This window comes from Mustela nivalis, assembly GCF_964662115.1.
Source record: "Mustela nivalis genome assembly, chromosome: 14".
Classification (NCBI taxonomy): Eukaryota; Metazoa; Chordata; class Mammalia; order Carnivora; family Mustelidae; genus Mustela; species Mustela nivalis.
The window spans coordinates 16,456,058-16,483,946 of NC_139033.1; the positions used below are offsets into that span (position 1 = coordinate 16,456,058).

At 49.1% G+C, this 27,889-nt stretch overlaps 1 protein-coding gene across 1 annotated transcript in view; it reads left to right on the forward strand.

Annotated features, from left to right (window-relative positions):
- The window catches only part of TMEM132C (transmembrane protein 132C), a 290,751-nt gene that overhangs the window by 91,398 nt on the left and 171,464 nt on the right, over nt 1-27,889 (forward strand). The window contains exon 2 of the mRNA XM_082699860.1: nt 11,102-11,990. Coding sequence (XP_082555986.1) covers nt 11,102-11,990 — 889 coding nt within the window. The remainder of the gene's footprint in view (nt 1-11,101; nt 11,991-27,889) is intronic.

The window sequence follows — 27,889 nt, forward strand, 5'->3', positions numbered from 1 at the left end:
TGAAAAAAATGGGTGGAATTTTGATAGGGATTGCATTAAATGTGTAGATTGTTTTAGGTAGCATAGACATTTTCACAATATTTATTCTTCTAATCCAGGAGCATGGAACATTTTTCCATTTCATTGGGTCTTCCTCAATTTCTTTCATGAGTACTTTATAGTTTTCTGAGTATAGATTCTTAGCCTCTTTGGTTAGGTTTATTCCTAGGTATCTTATAGTTTTGGGTGCAACTGTAAATGGGATTGACTCCTTAATTTCTCTTTCTTCTGTCTTGTTGTTGGTGTAAAGAAATGCAACTGATTTCTGTGCATTGATTTTATATCCTGACACTTTACTGAATTCCTGTACAAGTTCTAGCAGTTTTGGAGTGGAGTCTTTTGGGTTTTCCATATATAGTATCATATCATCTGCAAAGAATGATAGCTTGACTTCTTCTTTGCTGATTTGGATGCCTTTAATTTCTTTTTGTTGTCTGATCGCTGAGGCTAGGACTTCTAGTACTATGTTCAATAGCAGTGGTGATAATGGACATCCCTGCCGTGTTCCTGACCTTAGAGGAAAAGCTTTCAGTTTTTCCTCCATTGAGAATGGTATTTGCAGTGGGTTTTTCATAGATGGCTTTGATGATATTGAGGTATGTGCCCTCTATTCCTATACTTTGAAGAGTTTTGACCAGGAAGGGGATGCTGTACTTTGTCAAATGCTTTTTCAGCATCTATTGAGAGTATCATATGGTTCTTGTTCTTTCTTTTATTAATGTGTTGTATCACATTGATTGATTTGCAGATGTTGAACCAACCTTGCAGCCATGGAATAAATCCCACTTGGTGATGGTGAATAATACTTTTAATGTACTGTTGGATCCTATTGGCTAGTATTTTAATGAGAATTTTCGCATCTGTGTTCATCAAGGATATTGGTCTATAGCTCTCTTTTTTGATGGGATCCTTGTCTGGTTTTGGGATCAAGGTGATGCTGGCCTCATAAAATGAGTTTGGAAGTTTTTCTTCCATTTCTATTTTTTGGAACAGTTTTAGGAGAATAGGAATTAATTCTTCTTTAAATGTTTGGTAGCATTCCCCTGGGAAGCCGTCTGGCCCTGGGCTTTTGTTTATTTGGAGATTTTTGATGACTGTCTCAATCTCCTTACTGGTTATGGGTCTGTTCAGGTTTTCTATTTCTTCCTGGTTCAGTTTTGGCAGTTTATATGTCTCTAGGAATGCATCCATTTCTTCCAGTTTGTCAAATTTGTTGGCATAGAGTTGCTCATAGTATGTTCTTATAATTGTTTGTATTTCTTTGGTGTTGGCTGTGATTTCTCCTTTTTCATTCATGATTTTATTTATTTGGGTCCTTTCTCTTTTCTTTTTGATAAGTCTGGCCATGGGGTTATCAATCTTATTAATTCTTTAAAAGAACTAGCTTCAACTAGAATCAACTAGTTTCGTTGATTTGTTCTATTGGTTTTTTTTTAATTTCTATTTCATTGATTTTTGCTCTGAACTTTATTATTTCTCTTCTCCTGCTGGGTTTAGGCTTTCTTTCTTGTTCTTTCTCCCTACACCTTTAGGTGTAGGGTTAGGTTGTGTATTTGAGATCGAGAAAGATTTTTTAAACAATGTTTCTAATATGGGAGAATTCTATGAAATGTCCATTTCAGTGTCTGTCAATAAAGTTTTATTGGCACAGGGACACAGTTGTGTGTTTACCCTGGTCTCTGGTTGCCTTCACAATACAGCAGCAGGGCTGAGGGATTGCAGAGACCACTTGGCCCATAAAGCCCAAAATATTACTATCTTGAACTTGATGGAAAAAGCATGCACATCTCTTCCTTAGATGATGCCCAAAGCCAGTAAGTTCCATTTGGACAAAGCCAAATGGTACCATTTTAGAAGCTTTTGCTGAAAGAAAACAATGAGGCACAGGGGATATTCATTGGTCATCCTAATGGGGAGTGTGGCGGGGAAGCAAGATGGACAATGTGTTCATGCAAGACTCCCTCGTTGTCATAAAGACCCACTCCCACAGTCCTCTACTGTGCCCGCTATTGCTGGCCATTTCTGGGGAGCTCACCCATAGTTCAGGGATGGATGACAGCCTTAATGGGGTGAGCTGGTCCCTCATTTGCCTTTGGAGAGAAAAGAATTTGCTTTCCTGGTTTTCTTAGGAGGGAGGGCATTTCTTTCCCAGAAGCCCCAGCAAACCCCTCTTCATAGCTCATTGGTCCCCATTGGTCCAGGACATGGGTCCCCCATATCAACACTCTTGACCTTTGGGGCCAGATGAATCTGTGTTGTGGGATGATACTGCCCATGGAGATGTTGAGCGATATCTCTGGCCTCCACCCATGAGATGGCGCTAACATCTCCCCCACCAAAGACGGCAAACAAAAATGTCCCCAGACAGTGTCGAATGCCACCAACACCCCCCTCCCCACTTCGCCCCTTATTTGCGAACCACTGGTATAGACAGGTGCATAACTGAACTCGTTGCTGGAAACAGGTTTGGAATTACCCATTTGGTTTAAATGAGGGATTTATGGCAAACATGACATCAGGGGCTTTATTTGGCCCCTCACCTGTTTTTGTAGGGCCCACGTCTAAGAATAGTTTTCGCATTTGTCAATGGCTTTGTAAGTACCCGTGTAATATTGATTTTGCCTCTCAGTCTGCAAAACCCAAAATATTTACTCAAAGTCCCTTTCAAAGAATTTTTGCCAACCCCTGGATTAGACCAGAGGTCTCAACCCTTCCCTGTATACAGCATAAAATTAAATTTGTAAACTTTTTTAAAAAGATTGATTTATTATTTATTAGAGAGAGTGTATGGTGGGGAAGGGCGGAGGGAGAGGGACAAAGAGAATCCTATGCAGATTCCCCGCTGAGCACAGAGCCTGGTGCAGGGCTCGATTGATTCCAAGACCCTGTGATCATGACCTCAGCCAAACTCAAGAGTTGGAAGCTCAACTGACTGAGGCACCCAGGTACCCCTAGATTTGGAAACTTACAGCCTATTTATGCATACATGTAAAAACAAATCCACATAGTGCCCTGTTCTAAATAGGAAAAACATGAGCAGAGCAATCTGTAATAAAATTGTATCTTAAACATGTCCAGGAAGACCAGATGTTAGGAGCCAGGTACCAGCCCTGTGTTTGGAGTCCCATGCATGGGTCAGCCACGCATCCTCACTGCTGTGGACAAATTTGGGATCTCTTGCATTCACAAATTGACTGGGCATGGCTGATGACATTTTCCAAAAGGAGAAGCCCTTCTTCACTAAAGTTCTATCAAATCAAAGTACAATTTTGGCCCAGTAGTTGTAACTCATATACGAAATTCCTGCCCCTTGCTCTCTGTTTTTGTAGCTGTTGGAGATAGCTTATTGGCTTGGGTACGCAGAGGAGTTTTCCCACCCTTGTGAGTATCCAGTGGGACCCCAGACGTCACACCAGCCTGGACACTTGTGCATCTATTGGGATTGTCTCCTGCCCTGTAGGAAGTCTCACACAGCTGGACCCCGCTCTCTACCAGCCCGTGGGATCCTCCCTCCAACCCTTGCCATAACCAGAAATGCCTCCAAGGTCCCCCAAATACCATGTGTGCTGGGCTGAAGAGCCCCCACTTCTAGAACCTACTAATATGTGACCTTTTATGACCAAAAGGACTTTCCGAGTGTGATTAATTTGAGGATTTGAGATGGGATTTATTTATTTTTCTTTTTAAAAAATTTCTTTCTTTTATTTCTTAATTAAACATTTTTAATTTAAATTCAATTAATTAAAATATAATGTATTACTGGTTTCAGAGGTAGAGGTCAGTGATTCATCAGTCTTACGTAATACCCAGCACCCATGATTTCACATGACCTCCTTAATGCCCATCACCCCATGACCTCTTTCTTCCTCCCCACCCTCTCCCCTCCAGCAACCCTCACTTTGTTTCCTATGATTAAGAGTCTCTTATAGTTTGTCTCCCTCTCTGATTTCATCTGGTTTTATTTTTTCCTCTCTTCCCTTATGATCCTCTGTCTTGTTTCTCAAATTCCTCATATCAATGAGATCATAGGATAATTGTCTTTCTTTGATTGACTTATTTTCATTAGCATAATACCCTCTAGTTCCATCCACATCGTCTCAAATGGCAAGATTTCATCTTTGATGGCTGCGTAGTATTCCATGGTATAGATATCCCACATCTTTATCCATTCATCTGTTGCGGAACATCTAGGTTCTTTCCATAGTTTGGCTATTGTGGACATTGCTGCTACATTTGTATCTTTAGGGATAAATACCCAGTATTGTGATTGCTGGGTCATAGGGTAGCTCTATTTTCAACTTTCTGAGGAACCTCCATGCTGTTTTCCAGAGAGGCTGCACCAGCGTGCATTCCCACCCACAGTGTAGGAGGTTCCCCTTTCTCCGAATCCTCACCAGCATCTGTCATTTCCTGACTTGTTAATTTTAGCCAATCTGACTGGTGTGAGGTGGTTTGAGATGGGATTTAATCACAGGGGTCCCGATGAGAAGAAGGCAGGAGGTCAGAGGGACCTGACTTTTGGGCTTTGAGGACGGAGGAGCCAAAGACTGCCTGTGCCTCTCAGGCACACTCTCTCCTGAACTTGCTGCAAGGAACATAGCCTTGCCCACACTTTCACCTCGACTTTTGACTGGTAGAACTATAAAAAATTATCTCTCATCATTTTAAACTGTGAAGTTTAGGTCATTTATTCCAGCAGCAATGGGGAACCAATACAGCAGCTCACAGGGGAGCCCCTCCCTTAGGGTAAGCCGTAGGGGAAGGCTGGCTGGAGCCCGGAGCCCCCTGTAGATCTGGGGTCCAAGTCATACCCAGGGACAGAGAGGAGCGGTACACGGCGGGGGTGTGGGGTAGGGATACCAACCGCAGCCACAGGGACCCCACAGGGACCCCACGCTACTTGCCAAACTTGACTTCAGGAAGTATACATGCAGTGCAGGTAAAACATTGCATTTTAAATCTATGGCTCTCCCTAGTAAAAATTTCCAGGGTGTGTGCATACTCAAGACACTATTCTCATGCTGATGGAGTCCCCGCTTCCAGGTCCTTTACTGAGTTTGTCTTTGAAAAGCGTAAGTCTTTTGCTCTCCTGGGGCTGGGGTAGCAATGGGGCCACACTCAGGCTGATGATGGAGTTCTCCCGCAGAAAGGGGGGGGGGGTTCCCGGCAGGGACCCAGAGGGGGAGGTAAGTACCGGCTCTTTTAGAGGACAGCTTCTCTGTTCCAAAATTGCAAACCACGCTGTGTAATTTCAGTAAAGGATATTCAGGCGTTGTTCAGAAGAGGCATTGAAATCAAATAATCCATTTATCAAGGTGCCTTTTGTTTCAAGAAAAAAGAAACAATGCGCCATATTTAGCAGAGAGAGACAGCATGTGTCTGGAGAATGTTAATAAATCACCCACCAGGAGAGGGGGAAAAAGTCTCAGAACACTCGGGTCGGTTTGGGTTTCAGGGAAGCAGCGGTGACTTGGGAGAAAATCCCACCCGGGTTTTCCTTGAGGTGCATGGGGGCAGGCAGACTCTGCCTAAGACGGTGGGGGGGTGAGGGATCTGACACTGGGTGGGTCAGTGGGAGGTGTCCGTGGCCCCGTGGCCCCTGGGCTCGTGGAACGGCCTGCCCGCCACTCTTGGTGCCAGACTCTTTCCTCGCACAGAAGGCGCCCGTTCCTCTCCACATCTCTGTGGCCTTGAAAACGTGCTACTCTACCTTTCCAGCACGACTGAAACCATGGTGAGAGGAACCGGGCTCAGAAGGTAAGAATTTTGAGCAGCAGCACCCTTCCCGGCGCTCGGCCCGTTCTGTCTGGGGTACTTTGCGTATTGCCTTCTGGGACTTCGTGGTGCTATGAGGATGCTGAGGGCCCTTGTGGGGCTTGGTTGGTGAAGCGTCTGCCTCCGGCTCAGGTCGCATTCCCCGGGTCCTGGGATCAAATCGCACTTTGGGCTCTTGCTCAGTGGGGGCCGGCTTCTCCCTCTCCCACTCCCCCCGCTTATGTTCCCTCTCTCACCCTCTCTCTCTGTCAAATAAATAAATAAAATCTTTTTTAAAAAAAAAAAAGAGAGAAAGAAAGAAATGAGGATGTTGAAGCTCAGAAGTTTAAGGTATTTGCCCAAAAATACCCCAAAACAACAACAACAAAAAACAATAACAACGAAATCTTTAGTACATGGTAGAGCAGGGATTCCTTGGATTTCGTGTGACATCAGGAATACCCTTAACCCACAAGGATAGCTTTCCCCTCCCTGCTTGGAAGAGGGTTTGGCCAGAATCTTTCCTCTGTCTCGTCTGTACCCTGGATGCACTTACGAACACCTCGCCCGGGAATCAGGTTGGACCAGGCCTCCTCAGCCTCGGCTCTCGTGACATTTAGGACTGGACAGACTTTGTGGTAGGGACCTGTCCTGTTGGCATCCCTGGGATCCGGTCTCTGGATGCCAGGAGCTCCCCCAACCCCGCTTGTGAGAACCAGAAAGGTTTCCTTACATTACCAGGCATCTCTCGGGGACCAAATCGCCCTGAGTTGAGGACCCTTTGCATAGCTTAAAACAATACCACTTACGCATTTGGGTGATTCCAGTGATTTTTTTTTCTTTTTTGTAGCGTTCAAATGCACTAACTTTCCTAGGTGTTTGGTTTCCTGTTTGTAAAATGAGTGGATATGTGCTTTTTTTTTTTTTAATCTCTCAAGCAATGCTTTAAAATCAAACGCGGGCTGTAGAACCAAATACGGTGGGAACCCCTCCCCTCTGATTGTCTTTGAAAGGCACATGTTGGTTTTTACATTCTCCAGTTGAAGAGGAAAGCAGGAGCTTGGATTTTTACCAAGCCCCTCGTGGGCGTCCAGAGCAAAGTCCAGCCCCCTCCCACGCCCCCAGACCGCCTCCCTGCTCCTCGCAAGCCGAGGCCCCAACCTTCTCCTGGAGGGGTCCTCTCTGCAGTCTGGCCAAGCTCCACCACCCAGCCCAGAGAGAACCAGCTCCTAAGAACCCATCCCCGTCACCACATCCACAAGTGAGCGTCGTGATGGAGGTGACACGTCCCAGGGGCCCAAAGGGTCACTTCCCCCAGCGTTATTCTGTCTGGGTGCTAAGTGACACCGCGTTCTCCTAGGTTCGCTATCTCAAGAATCTCAAAAACTCAATTTCCGGCGGCAGCCCTGCTGTAGAGTTCTCCAGTGAGCAAGTGACGGAGGACACAATTTCCCCAGCACTGACAGGCGACACAGATAAAGAAAATGGATAAACAGGAGGGCAGATGGCGAATGAACGTGCCGTCAATGGGGAACCTAGATAAAAAGGTCCAGCTGTCCCCGGCGCCTCCGTTCCCTCTCCCGTGGCCTTAGGAAACCGGCATCGCACTTTCGCAGGGTGGTTGTTTCAGATCAATAAAAACGACCAAATAATCCTATCTTCTGCAGAGACAGTGTGAGCAGATCCACGAGGATTCGAGGGGGCATATTTGGGCTCTACGGGTCCCAGCAGCCAGGAAGGAGATCATTCCCTAGCAATCAGCAGACAAAGTGTCAGGAGAGAAAGAAATGCAGGCACGGCTGGCAATCTCGTCTGCTTCCATCATCCCCTGGATCAAGGGATGAAGTTGAGTTGAGGTGATGGACAGACTCACAGCCTGGAAGGGTGGCAGTGGGCCAGGTCCTGGGGGAGCCATTCTCATGGGGCTGCCTGGACGTGGCATGAAGCCACCCGAGTCTCACAAATGAGAAAGCAATTCCCTTCTCAATTCTCTTTAAATTATTCTAATGTCATCGAGGAGGGAGTTTCATTTTGGTGTCACTGTATCTCGAGGTCCTCACACACAGGAATGTGCCCCCCACCCCCATTTAACAAAGAAATGGCAAATGTCCAGCACAGAGCCATAGACTGGCAACAATTGGGGTCATGGGATCCTGTGTTTTTATTTACGCTGCAATTCTGTAAACACATGCATTCATTAATTCACTGGTGTTGGATCAACTATGTAATAAAGTATTAATTATTGATAAAAAAATCATTGATTGGTTATCAATGCATAAACATCTGGCTGATGTCATGAGAGTAGCGTCTGAATGCCTGGTGTTGGGGAGACACTGTCTTCAGTTGGAAGCCTTGTGCGTGGAGCGAGATGTTCTTTGCTATCATGGGAATGCGTGCGCTCAGTAGCTTCTCGTTTTTTGGAGACCATGTTCTTAGAGCAGTTTTAGATTCACAGCAAAATTGAAAGGAAGGCGCAGAGAGTTCCGGCGTATCCAAAGTCCGTGGTCTACGTTACAGGTCACTCTTGGTGTTGTCGGTTCTGTGGGTTTGGACAAATGTATAATGACACATGTCCACGGTTGCGGTATCGTATAGTGTTTTCACTGCCCTTAAAATTCTCTCTGCCATATTCATTGGCCAAAATGAATCACACAACCAGCATAGATTCAAGGAGGCCGATAGACTCTTTCTCTTGAATGGAAGACCATAGAGCCACATGCAAAAGGTGTAGATACAGAAGGAGAATTGGGGCTATTTTTAATTGCTCTATACAACTTCTATTATATCCCATATATCTGACTCTATCTACCTATTTATCTATTTACTTATGCACCCATCCACCCATCCATCCATCCATCCATCCATCCATCCATGGAAACTGAAACTCCCAGGAGGTAAGAACTTGGTCAAGATCCAATGATGGCTGAGTAGGTCAACCCTCAATGCCTCCGTGAACAAGCTTCATGCCCTTAACCACCATTCTAGACCCTTGTCTAGAACCTTTCTTCACCTTGTCTGTCTCTTCTTCCTAACATTAAATCTCTCATGAACTGAACAACTCAGAACCGGGTTCAGCAGGAAAGTAAGACCGAGGCACTTTTTCCTCTGTGAGATGGAGAAAGAGTGACCTACTTAAATAAGGGAGAATCCTGAGAAAGGAGACAGCAGGAAAGCAAGCCCACTCCAGCTTTATTTTATAGAAAACAAGCTCAGCATTTACTAAAACATAAGAGATTCATATTTTAGGCTTTTTTTGTGGGGGGGGGACCCAAAAGTAGCAAAAATGAATCTGTGCACACAGGGAGAATGAAGAACGGAGAAAAGGCTTGTTGGCCGTGCTTCCCATGGTGGAGTGCATCCTTCCCTGCTCCTTCAGGACCCCATCCCCAAACAAACCAGTCTCTAAATAGCCACACTTCAAGGTGTAAGAGCTTTTTTTTGGAGAGGGACAAGAACACAGGAGCAAAACATCTGATGTGGCTTTTTAGTTTGGTTTTTACAAAATATTCTAAGTGGCTTAGATGGACGTGGAGCCAGTGATCTTTCTGGGATGTTCTGCGTTGGCAGAGGATGTGGAGGGTGATTTCACCTGGTTCTGGAAGGAGAGGGTTAAAATGGACGTGCAGACACATCCCTCAGAGAGAGAGGGGGATCACCCTTGCTCCTGGGGGCCTCAGAACAAAGCCTCTGGCAGAGAACAAGGGAGGGTGCTGTTTCTTTGAAAAGCCATCTTGACAACCCAAGCCCGTTTGGCCAGCAGCACCAGGGAAGGCAGCTTTGATCTGCTAGCCAGTGTCCCTGCTGGGAGGAGCATTAGGGGAGCTTCCAGAGGAGAGACACACAGGCCTCCCCAGATGCTAGATGGGCTGAAGGCCAGCGGGGGAGGGTGGAGCTTCTGGAGGAGAGGCAGCTGGATGAATGGGGGCCCACTTGCATTTCTGGGCTGGTTTTCAAAGACAAGGGCATGGCTGTGGGCTCTGGGGGGCTTTACAAAGTCAGCCATTGGGCACTTGAACCTCTTTGCCCTGTGCGTGTAGCAAGTCCTCAGTGAGCCTCCCACAGTGTAAGAGGAAGCTAAGGGAACCTTCGAGCGGCAAGGAGCCTGCTGGTCATACGGCTGTCCACGTCTGCGTTGGACAGAGGAGGGCAGGAAGGCAGGGGTGATGCTCTCGCCTGTCTGAGCCCTGAGTTCCAGCCTCCAGGGCAAGGACGGCTCCCAGGCTGTGGATTCCCGTCGGGGTTTTGCAACTCAGATGCACCTGCACTGATACAAGCAGGTAACAGAATCGAGCCCCGTGGCCTGCCGAGTGACCTCTCCCCTTACTGCCAGGCGGACATGACGCCTAGAGGTTGCCAGGTCCTCGGATGTGTAAAGAGAAGCTGGAAACTCAGATACTTCCCAGTTGTTCAAGATGGTTCCATTCTTAGCGGTCTTCTAAAATACCATGCATCAAATAGAGCCCATCCCCAGGCTGGTTCGTGTGGTGTCAGCGAGCAGTTTGTAGTATCTCCCAGGGCACCATGTTCTTTTGACTTAATGAATTTGTTGTTATGCAGAAGACTTTTAAAAAATTTTTACATAGGCAAGTTTATCACTTTTTTAAAATTGCCTTTGGGTTTTGAGTCATCATTAGAAAGGTTTCCCTGCACCCAGCTCCTAAAGGAGTTCATCCCTTATCTTCTTTTAGTACTGGAAAAATTTTATTTCCTTATGTGTAGATCTCTGATTCACTTGACCTTTATTCTTGTGTATGGTGTGAGGTATGGATCGAATTGTATCTTTTTTTTTAAATGTTGTATCTTTTGATTCAAGTGGCTAGCCCTTTGTCCTAGTAGCATTTATGAGAAACTCTCTCTCTGACTCATGACTTGGGGGGTGTCTTTATCACATGCTCGTTTCCAGGCACACGTGAGTTTGTTTACAGACTCATCCATTCCATTGGTCTGTTTTCCTCTCCATGTATCCGTGCCATCAAAATGCTTTAAACTCATGCAAATTATTAATAAACATCTCAACTCCACACTCGTGGGTATCTTGCCAGCTTTCTGCTCGGTGGCATTATGAAATCATCCCTGTTGAATCATTCTGAATGTACGAAAATCTACATTTTCTTGGCTTCAACCTAATACAAGTGTGTAACTAGCATATGGTCCTCTACTGGCTGATCCCAGGAGACCATAGACATTCTGGCCACGTGGGCTTTGAAATGTTCCTCCTCATTTCTAAATTGCTTATGGACCTGCTGCCCAAGGAGTCCAGCAATAACCCCGTCTTTGTCCTTTCCTTTTCTTTCTCTGCCCCCTGCAGTGATCGAGGGCCGGGGAGTCACAGACAACGTGCCGCGGTTTTCTTCTCTGCCACCCTTCCTGCCCGTGAGCTACCGCATCCTCGGAGCGGAGACCTCCTTCTTCCTGAAGGAGGCCCACCAGGACGTCATGCGCAACTCCAGCCTGCACACCAGGGTTGAGTCCTTCTTCACCTACAAGGCCAAGAGGCCCCCGGTCCTCAACGCCAGCTACGGGCCCTTCTCCGTGCAGAAAGTCGTGCCTCTGGAGCTGATGGTCACTTCGAACTTTCTAGGTCCAACCAGTAAGTTCGGTCTCAACTGGAAGCTGAAGGCGCACATCCTGCGGGACAAGGTGTACCTGAGCCGGCCCAAAGTGCAGGTGCTGTTCTACCTGCTGGGCCGGGACTGGGCGGCCCCGAGCCCCGGCGAGAGGCTGCCTTGCCTGCGCCTGTTCGCCTTCCGCGAGACCCGGGAGGTGCGGGCCGGCTGCCGGCTGCAGGGGGCCCTGGGGCTGTGCGTGGCCGAGCTGGAGCTGCTGGCCGCCTGGTTCGGGCCCCCCAGCGTGGTGGCCGGGAGGAAGAAGGCGCCCGGGCCGCCCGAGGGGAGCCCCGTGGAGCTCTACTACTCCGTGCAGCCCGGGGACGCCCGCGGGGACTGCGCAGACGGCGACATCCGGAAGGGTAATGCCATCCGGCCGGGGAAGGACGGGCTGGACGAGGCCGTGCCCCACCTGCAGAGGATCGGTGCTGTGAGCCTCTACCGGGCCCAGGACATGGCCCAGCTCAGCGAGCTGCGTCTGGACAGCAACGTGGTCATCTGGTTGCCCTCTCGGCCGGTCAAACAAGGAGACGTGGTCACTGCCTACGTCACCGTGGCCAGCAATTCCACTGTGGACCTCTTCATCCTGAGGTAGGTGCCTGGGCTGGCCCCGGGCAGTCCTACGTGGGCCTCGTGTGCGGTGGGGCTGGACGTCTGGGGTCTTGCTACCTTCGGGGGACCCTCCGGCTTTACAGTGAAGCCCAATTCTGCAGCTGCCCATGGGCACTAAGTGATGCCTCTCACATCATGGGTTAGGGGGCGGGGGAAGGGGGCCAGAAACCGCATCCAAAAGAAGCAAGGGTAAACGAATCTCTCTCGCTCGCTCGCTCACTCGCTTGCTTTCTTTGACATTGAGTTGTCCTTAAACTTGGAGAGGGATGCAATTTCTCTCTAGCTTTGAATTCTTCTGTAGATACACGGGTACTTGTTGCGTGATTGAGAGTCTGTTTTTGCAGACCCCAAGAAGAGACATAGGGTTTACGACATTTATGGTATTTTTACCTCGGGTGTATATGTGAAAAAAGGCAAGGAGGCGCCCTTTAACAAAAAAAGTTCGCGAGGTTGAATGTTGCCAAGTCAGGGCTGGGGGAACGTCCGTTCCTGAGCACGATTAAAGGAGTGTGTCCAACGGAAAAACATCATGTGGCGGTATTCCTTCTCCTAAAAAGAGAAAGAACAGAAAGTAAATTGAAATGACAGAATAACCCACCTGTCATCACGGTTGCTGACTCAGGAGACTTCGCAAGGTCTAATAGGGCAGCTCCGTCATTGTGAGACGCTTTTGAGGTTGGTCCGGGAGCGTCTGGTTTCCAAGGGTTATTAACACTGGAGAAAAGCCATGTATGGAGAATCCTCTTAAAATGCAGACCAGGATTTCATAATAAGGAGAAAATATTTGGGACTTGTTTAAAAGATAAAGATGATAAAAAATCATGCCCCCCCCATTCTAGTGCAGAAGGACTGGGGTCATGATTACAGCTCTGCCTTGTTTTCTTTATTAAAAAAAATAGTGAATCATGCATTGAGTGAGTTGCTTGAGAAAATATCTGCGAAATATCGTGTATTTCTTTTTAAGTTCTGTTGTATAGGGTCAAGAACGGTCAGCTTTGAAGGGTCTGTGTTTGTTTCACAAAATGCACTCCAAGGTTTCAGTGCTTCTCAAGGTGTCTCTTCATCCTTCAGATTCGAACAGTGCTCTTCTAGAATGCGTGTCCGGTTGTTGTCCTTGTCATGCACTCTTTCAACTTTTAAGTGGACTCCCTGGACCCGATCCTCGCTCACCCGTGTGTTCTGGGTAGGATCGAGGACTTCTACGTCTTCGTGGTCCCTGATGTCATAAAATCCTCCATCATTCAGAGGATTCAAATTTTGCCCTGCAGGGACTCCTGTGACATCTGCGCTCTCAGCCTCAGTGGCCAGCCAGGCACCGGCTGACTGTGAGAGGAGGGGCGGCCCTCCCCCTCAGGGCACCGGTGGCTTGACGCAAGCGTCAACCTATAACGGGGCCAGGAGAGCAAATGTTCAGATAGGAGGGTCCGGGTTTTGCTTCCTCCTGCCTTGGCTGGGAGGGACACTGATCCGCAAGGTTTGAGTGTCGGTTTCCCTGGGTCCCTCGGCACCCTCAGCTTCCGATCATTTCATTGTACGATAAATATACACAGCCCTGACTTTGGAAAGTAGATGCAGAAGACCAGGAGGGCACCACCGCCACACGTCATGCTTCCCGAGTCATCATTCTCTCCTTCGGACTTGGACTGAGCCTTAACTTTGCTTTCGGAAACGCGGGCTCTGTGGTCCACCAGGGGCGGGTTTGAGTGAGTCACCGGGTGCCTGGGTCCCAGGAGGTATGGGCCTTCAGCTGCTGGGGGAACCCCCAGATCTGCTTCGTTGGACAGGTGGGGCTGTTTTCTGTATTTGCCATCATCTCGGGCAGGAACGGTGGTGAGGACCAGCTCCCGCACCGGCTGGCTCCGCTCTGAGCCTGGCTCCTGTACTTGCTTGGCTATGGGACTGTGGGCAGCTCAGCCGACCTCCACGTACCTCTGTCCCCTTGTCCCCACATCAGATGGCCTCATGGCACCTCCTGCTGAAGGGGTAGGAAGCCCCCAAGGGCCACTTTTTATTTGTAAGTTGCTTCTGACAGCATCTGGTCCATAAAAGTGTGTCTGTGAACATTGACTATCACGAGGAGGGGTTGTATTTAAACATCCATCACTACTTCCCTAAGCGCTGACTTCTGTTTTAACAGTAAAAGGACTCCGTGCCTTGCGTAAAACCATACCCACCAGGTCTGTTCTCAATGCCATATTGATCCACGCCTCGCCGTGATTTTGTTTAAAGAGCAAAACTGTTTTGTTTTGTTTTGTTTTATAATGACAAGGACTTTGGAGCACAGAGGGCGATGCTGGCGTGGTTCCGGGGTCGGTGTTGCGCAGGGCCAGAACAGCTGCAGCCTTCCCGAACGTTCCACCACAGACCCGAGTCCTGGGGGAGGGGGGGAGGGGACGTGGGGTCGCGACGGGAGGCAGAAGGAAGCCGCTGCCATTTCTTTCCAGAGAACATAGTTAATTGTAACTTAGTTAAACATAACGTCCGCTTTTCAATGAATTGTTTCGAGGATAAAATACGCACTAAGAGGAAGGACACAGACGCAGGCAGACAGTGAATTCTATGGGAGGGCACGTGCCTACGGGACCTGCGTGCCTGCAGTGGCCTCCAGCCGTGGCCGTGGGGTGGACTGCAGGGAAACCCGTCTCGCCCGTCGTGGGGACCTTTCTACCGAGAAATTCGGGGGGCTTGCAGGAGGCCTTCAAAGACCTCTCCTGTGAGATGCAGAGGCATTCTCCTTTGTCACCTTGCACAGTGGCTTTAATGACAAGGCTGTATTTGGAGACCGCCAGGACTTTTTAGGAATTTTTATAGGGAGCCGGTAGCCCATTTGGGAGCCTGGCCTAGGCCTCCTTTATAAGATCATTTTCACAAATGATGCTGTCTTCCACGGGCCCAGGGAAGCAGCTTTTGGCTTTTGGCTCACAACTTCATGTATTTAATTCAAAGGTGTCAAGGTGTGGAAAGTTGACGCTTTGTTTTCCGTAGTCATAGCGATTTCGGAAAACTATGGGAGAAAATAAGAAATCGTGATCGCCAACACAGATGAAAAACGCATAACCAGATGTGTTTCATGGACACGTCGAAGTGTGTCCACTCATGGGCGTAAGCCCCATGGTGTGAAGCAAAGACCCAGCAAATATTTATGGATTTCGTGCTATCAAAACTAGATCACAGACGTTCCTTTTCCTGGATGTTTCCCTTCATGCCCAACTGAGGCTTCTTGAAATAAACCTCTAGATTCTTACAGCAAGCAGAGGCATGACTTTCTATTCCAAGGGCTTCCAGAATATACCGACAATCAGAAAATCACATTACCACCCCCACGTGCCTTGACGTCATGAAGGCTTCAGGGCGTGGAGGATGGCACTTGCCCCAGACCCCTGCCTCTTCAAAGCTCTGCGGTAGACAGAGTTTGCATGACTTCTTCTGTTTGGGACCGATGTTCACTTTAGCTCGGCTGGTCCTGACCTCGCAGGCCACTAGGGGAGGGAGCTGGGGAGGCTCCTGCGTCTTGACCTCATCACTGAGTAACCAGAATTGATGTCTACAAGGCAAAGGGGGTGGCTCAGGGTCCTCCGCACCCGAGAATGGGCTGACTTTGCAGTGTCCAAAGTTCAGGGGGAAAAAAAAAAACAAAAGTAGTAAAACCAATGAATCACTGAAGTTTATTGTGAACACACCAAAAGGCCAAGTTTGCATGCCGGGAACCCTGGAAGCAAAGCCTGGAATGAGGCTCAGAATTGAGAGTTCTGTGGGGGGCGGGGGAGGTCCTTGCATATGTGTTAGGAAACAGGCAGGTCCCAGAGCCCAGAGGCAGGGACTGACTATTCTTCTGGGACATTGTTTACAATATGAGAATTTTCTTCAATGAAAGGCAAAGGGATAGGGGTGACCTCCTATCAACTCAGGAGAACAATTTAAGTCTTGCTCGTGATTTTCCGAGGGATAAGCGAGCAACGACCCAGGTCAGGTTGGCCTCGCTTGTCTTGCCAAACAAGCTGAATTAAGCTTTGCTTGCATGACGAAACTGGATTTGTCAGCACAAGGAATTTTCAAGGCTGGGCTCTGTGGCTTGCGTGTGATTTTGACATCCTCTCTGCTTTGGGTCTGTCCCCTAGCGAACTGAGAGTGTGAGCGGCTTGTACGGCGTTCCCATCGCTACCCCTGATAATGCAGCCGGGCTGAGTGTGCGGACCCACGAGTGGTTGGATCACTGAGTTCCCCAAGGTGTCGGATCCCGATGGGCGTCATTTGAGGCATGAGTGACCATTAAGGGGCATTTCAAACCCTTGAGAGGACACAGAGGTCCGTCAGAGGACCTGAGGACAATAAGTGGCCAAAAGTAGATTCCCAGAAAGCGAGATCTAACCAACGAAGCGACTCCAGTGTATATAATCAGACTCAGGTTTTATCTGCTGACGTCAATCCACAACACGAAGTATCAGCAACCATCTCTCCTCAAGATCATTTAGGGCCCAATGTGCACAAGAATGGTTTATTTCAGGAGACAATCCTGTAAGTCAGGAGTAAGCCAGGTCTCTGTCTGACGGGAGCTAGCCGCCGTTGAATAAGAGACATCTCTTTGGAAATGTAGGGAAAGCAATGGTGGACGATCCGAGTGGATTCTCAGCAGCCAGTCGATTAACTCTCTAGCCTGGAGTTGGAAGCGTCTTCACTCGGTGGAATGAGTTTGGTGCCTTCAGTCCCCCATGGAGGGGAGAGGGTCCCCCCCAGTTGGCAGTTTGACCCTTTGATGATGTCGTGGGCGTTCCCACCCAGCAGCGGGCACGAAGGTTGTCCGGACATGTTCTGCATGTGATTTTCCTGAAGTTTACACGAAGGTCACAAAGCCTCCGAGACGATTCACAGGGAGCGTCTGATCATGGGCACGTCCTAGTTTTCCATCTGAAAGACAATGCTTATTATTTCATTTTTATCACAGACACAGTAAATCTCATTGGTTTGTAAAAAAAAAAAAATCAGTCTAGTCTCATTGAATGGGATTACTGATGTCCGTGTAGGAAGGATACTGATGCTACGTCTATTCACAGATACGATATTTTTTTAGTAAAAAGTCTAGTCATAGCCAAGGGGTGTCAGGGGCTCTCTAAGGTCAACCTCTGTTCTTTAAAAGTGTCTGATGGGGGCGCCTGGGTGGGTTAAAGTAGGTTAAAGCCTCTGCCTTCAGCTCAGATCATGATCTCAGGGTCCTGGGATCGAGCCCCGCATCGGGCTCTCTGCTCAGCAGGGAGCCTGCTTCCCTTCCTCTCTCTCTGCCTGCCTCTCTGCCTACTTGTGATCTCTCTGTCAAATAAATAAATACAATCTTTTTTTAAAAAAGTGTTTAATGACAAGGAATCTCGGGTAGACCTTTAAAGTGCCTTCATGCCGAGAAGCCAGGCTACGGACTTGTCCAGTGGAGTCCCCTTGCAAAGAGAACAGATTCTCATCGAGTCTATTCTAATACATTTATCGTCATGAAGAATGAGAATATTTCATCCGAGTTTCTGAATTCTGGAGCGATCCCGTTGGGAGAAAAGGGGGACATGTTTTCAACCTGCGTTTACAGGCACAGGCTTTAGCAAATGGCTGCACGTTATAAATGTCTCGAAAGAGAGGAGGAAAGGGGTCCTTTCAATGGAAAAAGAAAGTATTGAAGAACCTGCCGTGTTTCTAAACGAGGTCGTCGGGATTGTAATCCCTCCGTCCGTTCATTCCGTCTCCCGTAGTTAGTCCTTGCTTTGTGTCATCTGGGTTAGCAGCTTTATGAATCCTCCCGTTCCCCGTCACCACTGGAGACGTTCTCGCCCGGCTCAGGGTCGTGATCTGAGAGTTCCCGGACACCTGTGTTCTGGAGATCTGCTGGGGGCTCCCCGGGGTCTCTCGGAAGACCAGGGACTTTGTGGTTGTGTACATGTGCCCAGAAAGGCATCCGCGAGAGCAGCACATGAGCGGTGTGTGATGGGAGACTTACCCACCTAGTTGAAGGTCTAGGGGATTCCCCATGTGTCTGGACTCCCATGGCCCTCGAGTGGTCCCGCTGCATTTCACCAGCCCAGGACCGGCCACCGAGCCGTCCCCCGAGGCAGCTGCCCTCTGCACCAGCCAGCCCCGCACAGAAGCATCCACAGGAACCTCCCCATCTCCGTGTTTGTTCCTTCTCCCGGGACTTGTGAGCTTCCTCGGGGACACCCGACAATCGAGCAGCAGTTTGTAGGGCTGCTCTGCTCTTTCTTGGTTAGGTTTTGTGGCTGGCACCAATAATGCAGCCTTTGGGGCATAAATCCTAAGAGATGGGATCAGGGGAGGGACACTATTTTGTCTACTGTAAGAGTCCGTGATTGTAGGGGCAGGGTCACAGAAGAAGGGGGCAAAGCGGGTACCCTCCGCCGGGGCACGGACAGCGCTCCGTCACGGGGCTCCTCACTCCAGTCGGACGGCTGGGTGTGTGCTCATTCTTGCTAAGAACCGGCGTCCCTCGCTCCTGCCCCAACCCAATCCATGCAACGTCCTGTGCCCTTAACAGCCTCTCCACGTTCCCAGCATCTTCCAATAAATAAATGAAAAGGATAAAGGGTGGAAGCAGGGAAGAGGCTTTTAAAGCGATGAACGGAAGTGACTTTGCACGCAGGGGTGCTGGGAGAGGTGTTCTTTCTCCAAGCAGGACGCGATGTGTGGGTGGACTCATTCCTAGAAGCTTAATGCATGAGGAGGGAGGGCCCCTGGGGGTCGTGGCCTGGCTGCCCCCTCCTCTGGAAGGATTCTGCAACGTGGACCTTTTGTAGGTAAACCCGGTTCCGGGCAGCCCAGGGCGGAGGGCACGGTGCTGTCCCCTCATGGGTGGGCGCCTGTCCTGACTGAAGCCGACGGGGGAGCTGCACGGTCTAGCCCCCTCACACTTCGATTTATCCCAAACATACGCAAATGCACAAACACACACGTTCGCAGCAGCACTGTCCACAGTGACCAAAACGTGGAAACAACCCCCGTGTCTGTCGACCGGCCAACGAGTAAACAAGACGCGACCTCCCCGGGTCCTGGGACAGCGTGGGGCCGCAGGAGGGACTACTGAGGTCGTGATCCGGGCCACGGCGTGGGTGGGTCTTAAAACCGTGATGCTGAGGGTCGAAGCCAGGGACCCACGACTCCGGCCCCCAAGTTGCCGATTTTGGCGAGACCCTAAAAACACGGGCTTTCGGTGCAGTCTCTGCATTTTCGCCGGGGGACAAGAGAATCACCATCCAGCATCACCGTGCAGGTCCAGGGAGCGGATGGTGCCCCCGGGCTGAGGTGCCCCTCCTGGTCTAAGTCAAGGCTCAAAGGAGCAGAGTGTATTTTTTTCCCTCGGGCTTCTGTAACCAACTACCCCAAACGGGGCGGTGTAAAGCATTGGAATCGTGGAGTCTCACGGATCTGGAGATGAGGGCTGATGGCGGGGTGCTGGTTGGGCTGGGCTTCCTCTGGAGGCGGAGGGATCCTTCCTCGCCTCTTCCTCCTCCAGCTGGGGCCTCGGCTGCCGGCTGCATTGCTCCGGCCCTGCCTCTGTCCTCACACGCTGTCCCCTCTCTGGCCCCCGGCGTCCGAGTCTCAGATCCCCTCGCCTTCCTTGCAATGATCCCATCCGGAGATCTGGGATGAGTTATTCTGCAAAGACCCTGTTTCCCAGTCAGGCCACCTTCTGAGGTCGCGCTTGGACATGCCGTGGGGGAGGCCCCACTGTCCCACCCACACCGGAGAGGACAGGCGTGCCTTTCGGGGCCTTACCCCATGTCGTCCAGGGAAGCTTGAACTGTTGTGTGCCCCTCGGCCCCTCCAGCTGGTGGGAGAGCAGGGCTCCCAGTGGGGCTCTGAGCCTTCACCATGTGGAGAACACGCCTTTGTGCCGGGTGAATTTGGGGGAGCTTTTTTTTCTGTCTTTGATCCCCTTTGTGTCCAAGGGTATGGAAAAGCCTGAAAGGTAGATTTCCGGACCCCTGGCTCACCCCTGGACGATTTGGCTCTTCCGTTCCAACGAGGCATCCATCCTCCAGGGCAGGAATAACCCGACTGTCCCGGACCCATCATTAGGACGAGACCCCCAAAACACAGTCGGGTTTGCACTGACTGCAAATCTGGAGGTCATTCAGACAATTCTAGAGTCTCGTTTTCCCCACACTCTGCCTAAAATTCATCTCCCCGTTGAATGTCTCCAAAGGAAAGGTTTGTTTTCATTTTGTTCAGCTTGTCATTTTAAATGTATTCTTCTGGAACAGAGAAAAGGAACAATTTTCTTTCTGCTTGGGAAGAAGTGAAGAAATAATGTTTCCTGCCCAGGGCCCCCTCCCCAGCTCCCCACAACACGTCTGCGTTGCCAGGCAGCCCGGCTTTGGTGAGACATTCGACTGTTGTGGGAAAAACATTTACACATAAAATTGACTCCAGCTCTCTGAAAAGTGAAAGGAAGCAGAACCTTCCTGACCGGGACCTGCCTCCTTTGTGCAGCATTCTTTAACAGACTTAAGAGTCATCTTAGTTTTCAAAATAAGATACAAATTTAAAAAAAAAATAAAATAAAAGGCATCTTCGTTTTCTTTGAACTTTCTGGATCACAGCTCCGTCTGTGCACAAGGCAGGCTCGTCTACCTGGGCATTCTTGGAGAGCGGAGACAGGCTGGGGTGAGCAATCATTACAGTGAGAGTGTGGGATCCTCCAGTGTCCCAGAATACTGGGGCATTTTTTTAAGATTTTCATCTTTAAGTAATCTCTACACCCAACTTGGGGCTTGAACTCACGACCCCGAGATCAAGAGTCACACGCTCCACCAACGGAACCAGCCAGAAGCCTCCATACGGGGGTATTTTTTTTTTTTTTTTAAGATTTTAAAATTTATTTTAGAGAGGGAGAGAAGGGGGGAGCCGGCGGCAGAGGAAGAGGGACAAGCAGATTCTGTACTGAGCCCAAAGCAGGATTCGATCCCAGGATCCTGAGGTCATGACCTGAGCTGAAATCAAGTGTCAGAGGCTCTATAGACGGAGCCACCTGAAGAGTTGAGCGGCTGCCATTTTGCGCGGTGTCATGGCATTACCGCAGGGTTCCTTAATACGGGAAGTGTGGGCCATCCACGTCTTGCAACTCCAAGAGTTATTGGGTGAATTAAAGTCCCGGGTAGGGAGACCAGGCTTGCCTGTTTCTAAAGCATTCCGACTGCATTACCCTTCCTTGTCTGGAAGCTTCTTTGAACCTCGTTGCCGCGTCAGCCCCCATTCCTTGCCTTCCTAGCCACGTTTGGTCTATTTTTTTGTATTTACGAGTCCTCCGTGGCCAGCTGGGCTCCATTCAACTTTCAGAAGGGTGATGTACTTTTTTATTTAGAAAGGAGGGGGTCCTGCGAGCGGGGACGTGAAGGCAGAGAGGAGGACATGGTGTCGGAGGGGAGAGAGGCAGGCTGTGCAGGCCCGGCACCAGCCATTTCTGCAGGTGAGCCCAGTGACCTCGTGTCCCCCATGGCGAGGGTCCCGTTGTCCCTCCCCCTCTGTCCTCTATTCCCAAGGCCTGACCTTGCTACTTGAGCCCATCTCGTGTCCCCTTGGGCTTTCTTCCTCTGTCCCTTTAGCTTGAAAGCACTAAGGAAGGACCAGCACACTCAGACCCGGAGGGCGGCTGTTGCTCAGGCGGGGCCCCTTGCCAGGACAATGCGTCGGAGAAGATAATGACCGTATACGGCATTCCCCTAAAGTGCCAGCATCCTCTGGCGTTTTGTTCTGGTGTTGTCATCCCTTTGGACAAGATTCCCTGAAGAAAGCAGCAAATGACAGGGGTTCCTTCCTTCGGCTACCCTTCCAGTGACAAGGGCTGGGTTAATCTTGCTAAAGACGTGTAGACTGAGAGCAGAGGCAGAGTGTGTGGCAAAGGGGAAACGGAGGAACGGCTGCTAGAAGACAACAGGTTTACCTGCTGGGCAGGAAGGAACAGTAGATGTCCATCAGTGGCATTGGGATGGGGTCGAAGCTCTAGAGACGCAGGCTCAAGTCCAAGTCCGAGATCCACCGTTCTCTCCTCGGCAATGCAGACGGATTCCTCCTCCTCAGTTCCTCTATGAGGACAAGCATAATAGCAGCTACGGGTAGGGGTATTGCGAGGCTTTGACGGCATGGAATTTTAACCTGTGCTTGGCCCATGTTAAGCACCTAATAAATATAGCTTATTATTGCATTCTTATTCTTGTCTTATCACATGTGTTTTTCCTGATGTTACACAGGGAGCCCATCACAGGTCCTCTTGGTTGAGAGCCACCAGAAGCACCCCAAAGTGTGCTCATTGAGGAACTCCCGTCTCTAGGGTGACATGCACATCCTTGGGGGAGGAGGGACCCCCTTGCTTTCATTCAGGCCAAACCAGAGGTCCTCAATCAGGGCTCAGGTTAATCCCCCTCCCTGGGGACATGTGGAACCATCTCCAGACATGCGTGGTTATCCAGGCTGGGAGAGCACTTCCTCCACTGTCTCGTGCACAGAGGGCAGTGATGATGCTAGGCATCCCAGAATGCACACGACAGCCTGCCCCTCCCCAGCAAAGGCTCTTCCAACCCAAAACACCAACCAGGGATGCCGGCATTGAAAAACCCTGAGGAAAACAAACGTTGGTACCCCGGGACAGGGCTGCGGTCATGGGTTTCAACTCTGCTTTTCTCGGGATTAGAAGCCAGCTGTGTTTCTCAGTGAGTCATGAAGGTAGGTGCCCACGAGCGAGTGGTGAGAACCATCTGTTGGGAACCTAATGATGCTGTCTGGCAATGTAAGAGGTTCTGTTTCTTTGAAACACGCCTCCCAGATGTTGGCAACAGTTAATGCGGCAATAAGCCATCCGAACCAAGGCCAATTTTCATGTTTACCAAAGAGCAAGGACCTAATCTAGTTAGTTTATACGTCACAGTAAGTGTATCTTAATTTCCTTAGAAGAAGGAGGAGTAGGGGGAGGAGGTAGGGGAGGAGGAGGAGGAAGGGGGCAGGAGGGGGGAAGGGAGAGCAAGGGGAGGTGGGTGCTTTGATAACATCAGAGATGTATATTCAAAGACAGAGCCCATCCTTGATGTCACGTTGGCAGAAAGTGCCTCACACTTCAATTACACTCATTTCATTAGCTGTTAATGAGCACTTCCCAGAACAGGCTTCTTGGGCACAGGACTGGTTCTCCCAGCTGATAGATCAGTGTCAGGATTTCTCAGATGGAAGGACTGAAGATTGCATCCAGCTGACAACCCCAATTACGCCATTCTGAAATGCGCGGTGGGGAGACGAGAGTCCAACAAGGCAGCTACAGTAACATGGACAGTGGGGAGGGACCGTTTCCACTGAGCTGAGCTCCTGGCTACCAGGTCAGGGAACAACGGAGCCTCCTTCTCACCAACCACTGAGATTACAGCATCTCTCATGAGGTCAAGAGACTATCTCCCCATTCTTAGTCAACCCCTGGGGCCACAGGCCCCACTTGCCCTCAACCTCCTTGGAATGGAGATGCTCCGCTGGGCTGGGCATCCATCCGCTGGGGGCTTGCAGCAACCGTGAGCGGCTATCAGACACGAGTAGCTTAAACCAGTGGTTCCCCACCTAGACGGGGCGTGAACATCACCGGGAGTGCCCTTTATTGATTCTTTAAAAATTTTTAAATTGTGTTCAGTTAGCTACTGTACACTAGCACATCATTAGGTTTTGATAAAATGTCAATCACAAGATTCCACGTCTAAAGTTTCTGGCTCAGTAGATTTAGAGTTGGGCTAGGGAATTTATATACATATATATGTATATATATATATTTTAAGATTTTGGTCATTTATTTGAGAGAGAGCACAAGCAGGGGGAGCAGCAGGCATGAGAGGGAGAAGCAGACTCCCGCTGAGCAGGGAGCCCAACATGGGGCTCGATCCCAGGACCCCAGCATCACGACCCGAGCCGAAGGCAGGCACCCAGTGACGAAGCCACCCAGGCGTCCCCAGAGAATTTATATTTCTAGCCAGTTCCCTGGCATTACTGCTCACATTTATGTGCAGAATCTACACGCCAAAGCCGTGACCCTCGGTGCCTCACAAGGCGCCCTCATTTGGGGATCAGGTCATTGCTGATGTCATCAGTGAAGGGTGGTCGTACTGGAGTATGGGGGGGACGGGGAAGCCTAATCCAGGACATCTCGTGGGAGAACCAGGGCAGCTGTGTCACAGACACCAGCAAACCACCAGGACCCTTCAGAAGAAAGCAACTCGGCCAACACCTTGAGATTCTAAATGTGCGTATCTAGTGAGACAGATGGAGAACCAAACATAGGCATGGCAAAATGTCAGATTTGGTCAATTTAGGTGAAAGTGACACAGACATTTATGATGTTGATCGTTCCATATATCCCCCCTGCCCCATGGTGGATGAAGTGATTATTCAGATTCTGCTGTCCTTGGCTTGTGAATGACAGGCCTGGAGGAAGGGTTTATATAGCCGGAGCAGTGCACAACCTTAGGCTCTGGCTTTCAGGCTGGGCTCCGTTCAGGTGCCTGTGGGAAGAAACAACGTCCATGCTTCTTTGACCCCAGGGAGTGGCAGGATGTAGCTTCCCTGCTCACGGGGAGCCCGAGCTCAGCTTCCGTGGGTCCTCCCAGCCCTGCCCCAACAGGATACCTGAATCTGGAAAAAGTCTTCTACTAATCCCTGAAATTCAGTCATCGGCCATTGCTGCTTCTTCCTTGGCTCTTGAATTGTCTCCAGAAGCTCTGGCAGCATGCCTGTTGCTATGGAAATGGCTGACTTCTTTTTCTTTTTTTCCTGCCTAAAATGTTACATAAATACCTACAACTTTTTTCCTAGCTTCCAGATTGCTATCATTTTGGCCATCTAATTGAAACAGTTCGAAGGGGTGTGCATTCTAATTGAACAGACAAAGAAACAGGTAGAAAAAGAGGGCACAGTTTATAGGATTGGTGCCCCCCGTTGCTTGACCTCCCCTGAGCTCGGCCACATCACTGTGCTTTTAGAGCCCTCAGCAGACTTTGGGCCGGGAGAGCCACACTCCTGTGTGATGTCACCAGATTTGAAGACATTCAGAGTGGCGTGTCTTGGTCCTAGAGCATTCCGTATCGGCGAGAGAGGCCAGGAGCTGTGGGGTGCAGGTGTCCCCCAGAAGAACTGGCCTATTACACTGGCGTAGACAAACCCTCTTCTCTGGCTCTTCAACCCCGTCCCTGGTCTCACCAGGAGCACCTTGCGGCTGCCGCTGAGAAGTCCTCCCTGGGCTGGACTGTGGAGGACTCGCCCTGAGCGCCTGGTGTTTACAGACTCTCTAGAGTCTAGTCTGTGGTCTGGCACTGGCTGAAAAGTCTGTGTGGAATAAGAAGTAACTGTCCGTAATGGAGTCAAGAGTGATTAAAAAGCACCCACTAGGGATTTTGCTCTGGTTTCAAGAATGTTCTATCTTCAGACAGGCAGCCAAGCCTGTTTGCAGAACTTGAGAGAGCACAAAACAGTAAAGAGTCATAATAATTGAGTCCTAACGAATCGGAGAGGATTAATCTCCATCATCTTCAGAGCTGCTAACAACCTTATAGTGCTGTTTTTTGCCCCACAGGCCAGCTTCCAAGACATGGCAGGTCCTGTCCCAGACTACTACAAAAAATGAATATCGTTGTGAATCAAGCCAAACGAATTTCTTGGTTTCCCAAAGCATAGGAAAATGTTTGCACTATATCGTAGTCCATTAAGTGTGCAAGAGCACTATGTCTAAAAAGGGGGCATATCTTAATTTAAAAGATTTTATTGCTAAGAAATGCTATCATCTGAGCTCTCAGCGACTCACAGTCCTGGACCACAGATCGCCATCACAAATACAGTAGTATCGAAAAGGTTTGAACAATTGCAAGAATTACCACAATGTGATACAGAGACGCTAGTGAGCTCCTGCTGTTGGAAACATGACGGCCGATAGACTTGCACCAGGCAGGGTTCATACAAACCTCCAATTTGTAAAAAACGCAACATCTGCAAAGCGCAATACAATGAGGTATTCATGTATATCAGGTTTTTATTTTTCCTAATGCTATGAAAAATAAGAAGCTTCGTAGGATCTCCAGGCAAGTTTTTGCCTTCTGAGATCTGTTAAGATACATTGATGTATCTTCTGAGATATGTTCATTCCACGCCCAACAGGTGGCGCTCATGATTCTACCTGGTACCTGGTTGAAATCCTCGCCCTTCCTGGAGACTTCAGACTCATGGGGTCCACCCTTCCTTGGGCCTTCTCAGGAAGTGCCTTGCTAAGTTCAAGTCTCGAACTTGAGAAGCTGTGGGTCCCGGGCCATGAGGGGTGCACACGGGTTCGCCAGCGAGTGGGACAGTGACCGGCAGATGTGATGAGCCTCGATGGGAACCCACGACACGGATGTGGGAGTGAGCATTGACATCTGTCCTAGGGGTCAAGCCCAGCAACCTGACCTTAGAGACCACACATGTAGGAGCACTAGCCTTCTCAGATCACAGGATGCCCATCTTACCATTTTCCCAGTGCCATCTGAAATTCTCTATCTCAAACAGCCCTTCCCTAAAAAGTGATGTCATTTTTAAAAAATCATTTTTATTCACATATAATGTATTATTTGCCCCAGGGGTGCGGATCTGTGAATCATCAAGCTTACACATTTCACAGCACTCACCATAGCGCATACCCTCCGGGTGTCTACAACCCAGCCACCCTTTCCACAAATCCCACCCCCCAGCAACCCTCAATCTGTTTTGTGAGATTAAGAGTCTCTTATGGTTTGTCTCCCTTCCAATCCCATCTTGTTTCATTTCTTTCCTTCCCTACCCCCAAAGCCCCCGCCCTGCCTCTCAAATTCCTCATATCAAGGAGATCATATGATAGTTGTCTTCCTCTGATTGACTTATTTCGCTCAGCATAATACCCTCTAGTTCTGTCCATGTCATTGCAAATGGCAAGATTTCATTTCTTTTGATGGCTGCATAGTATTCCATTGTATATATATATATATATACCACTTCTTTATCCATTCATCTGTTGATGGACATCCAGGTTCTTTCCATAGTTTGGTTATTGTGGACATTGCTGCTATAAACATTTGGGTGCATGTGTCCCTTCAGATCACTAAATCGGTATCTTTAGGGTAAATACCCAGTAGTACAATTTCTGGGTCATAGGGTAGCTCTATTTTCAACTTTTTGAAGAACCTCCATGCTGTTTTCCAGAGTGGCTGCACCAGCTTGCATTCCCACCAACAGTGTAGGAGGGTTCCCCTTTCTCAGATCCTCGCCAACATCTGTCATTTCCTGACTTGTGAATTTTAGCCATTCTGACCAGTGTGAGGTGGGATCTCATTGTGGCTTTGATTTGTTTTTCCCTGATGCCGAGAGATGTGGAGCATTTTTTCATGTGTCTGTTGGCCATCTGGATCTCTTCTTTGCAGAAATGTCTGTTCATGTCTTCTGCCCATTTCTTGATTGAATTATTTGTCCTTTGGGTGTTGAGTTTGATAATTTCTTCACAGATTTTGGACACTAGCCCTTTATCTGATATGTCACTTGCAAATATCTTCTCCCATTCTGTCAGTTGTCTTTTGGTTTTGTTAACTCTTTCCTTTGCTGTGCAAAAGCTTGATCTTGATGAAATTCCAATAGTTCATTTTTACCATTGCTTCCCTTGCCTTTGGTGATGTTCCTAGGGAGAAGTTGCTATGGCTGAGGTAGAAGAGGTTGCTGCCTGTGTTCTCCTCAAGGATTTTGATGGATTTCTTTCTCACATTGAGGTCTTTCATCCATTCTATTTTTGTGTGTAGTGTAAGGAAATGGTCCAGTTTCATTCTGCTTGTGGCTGTCCAATTTTCCCAATACCATTTGTTGAAGAGACTGTC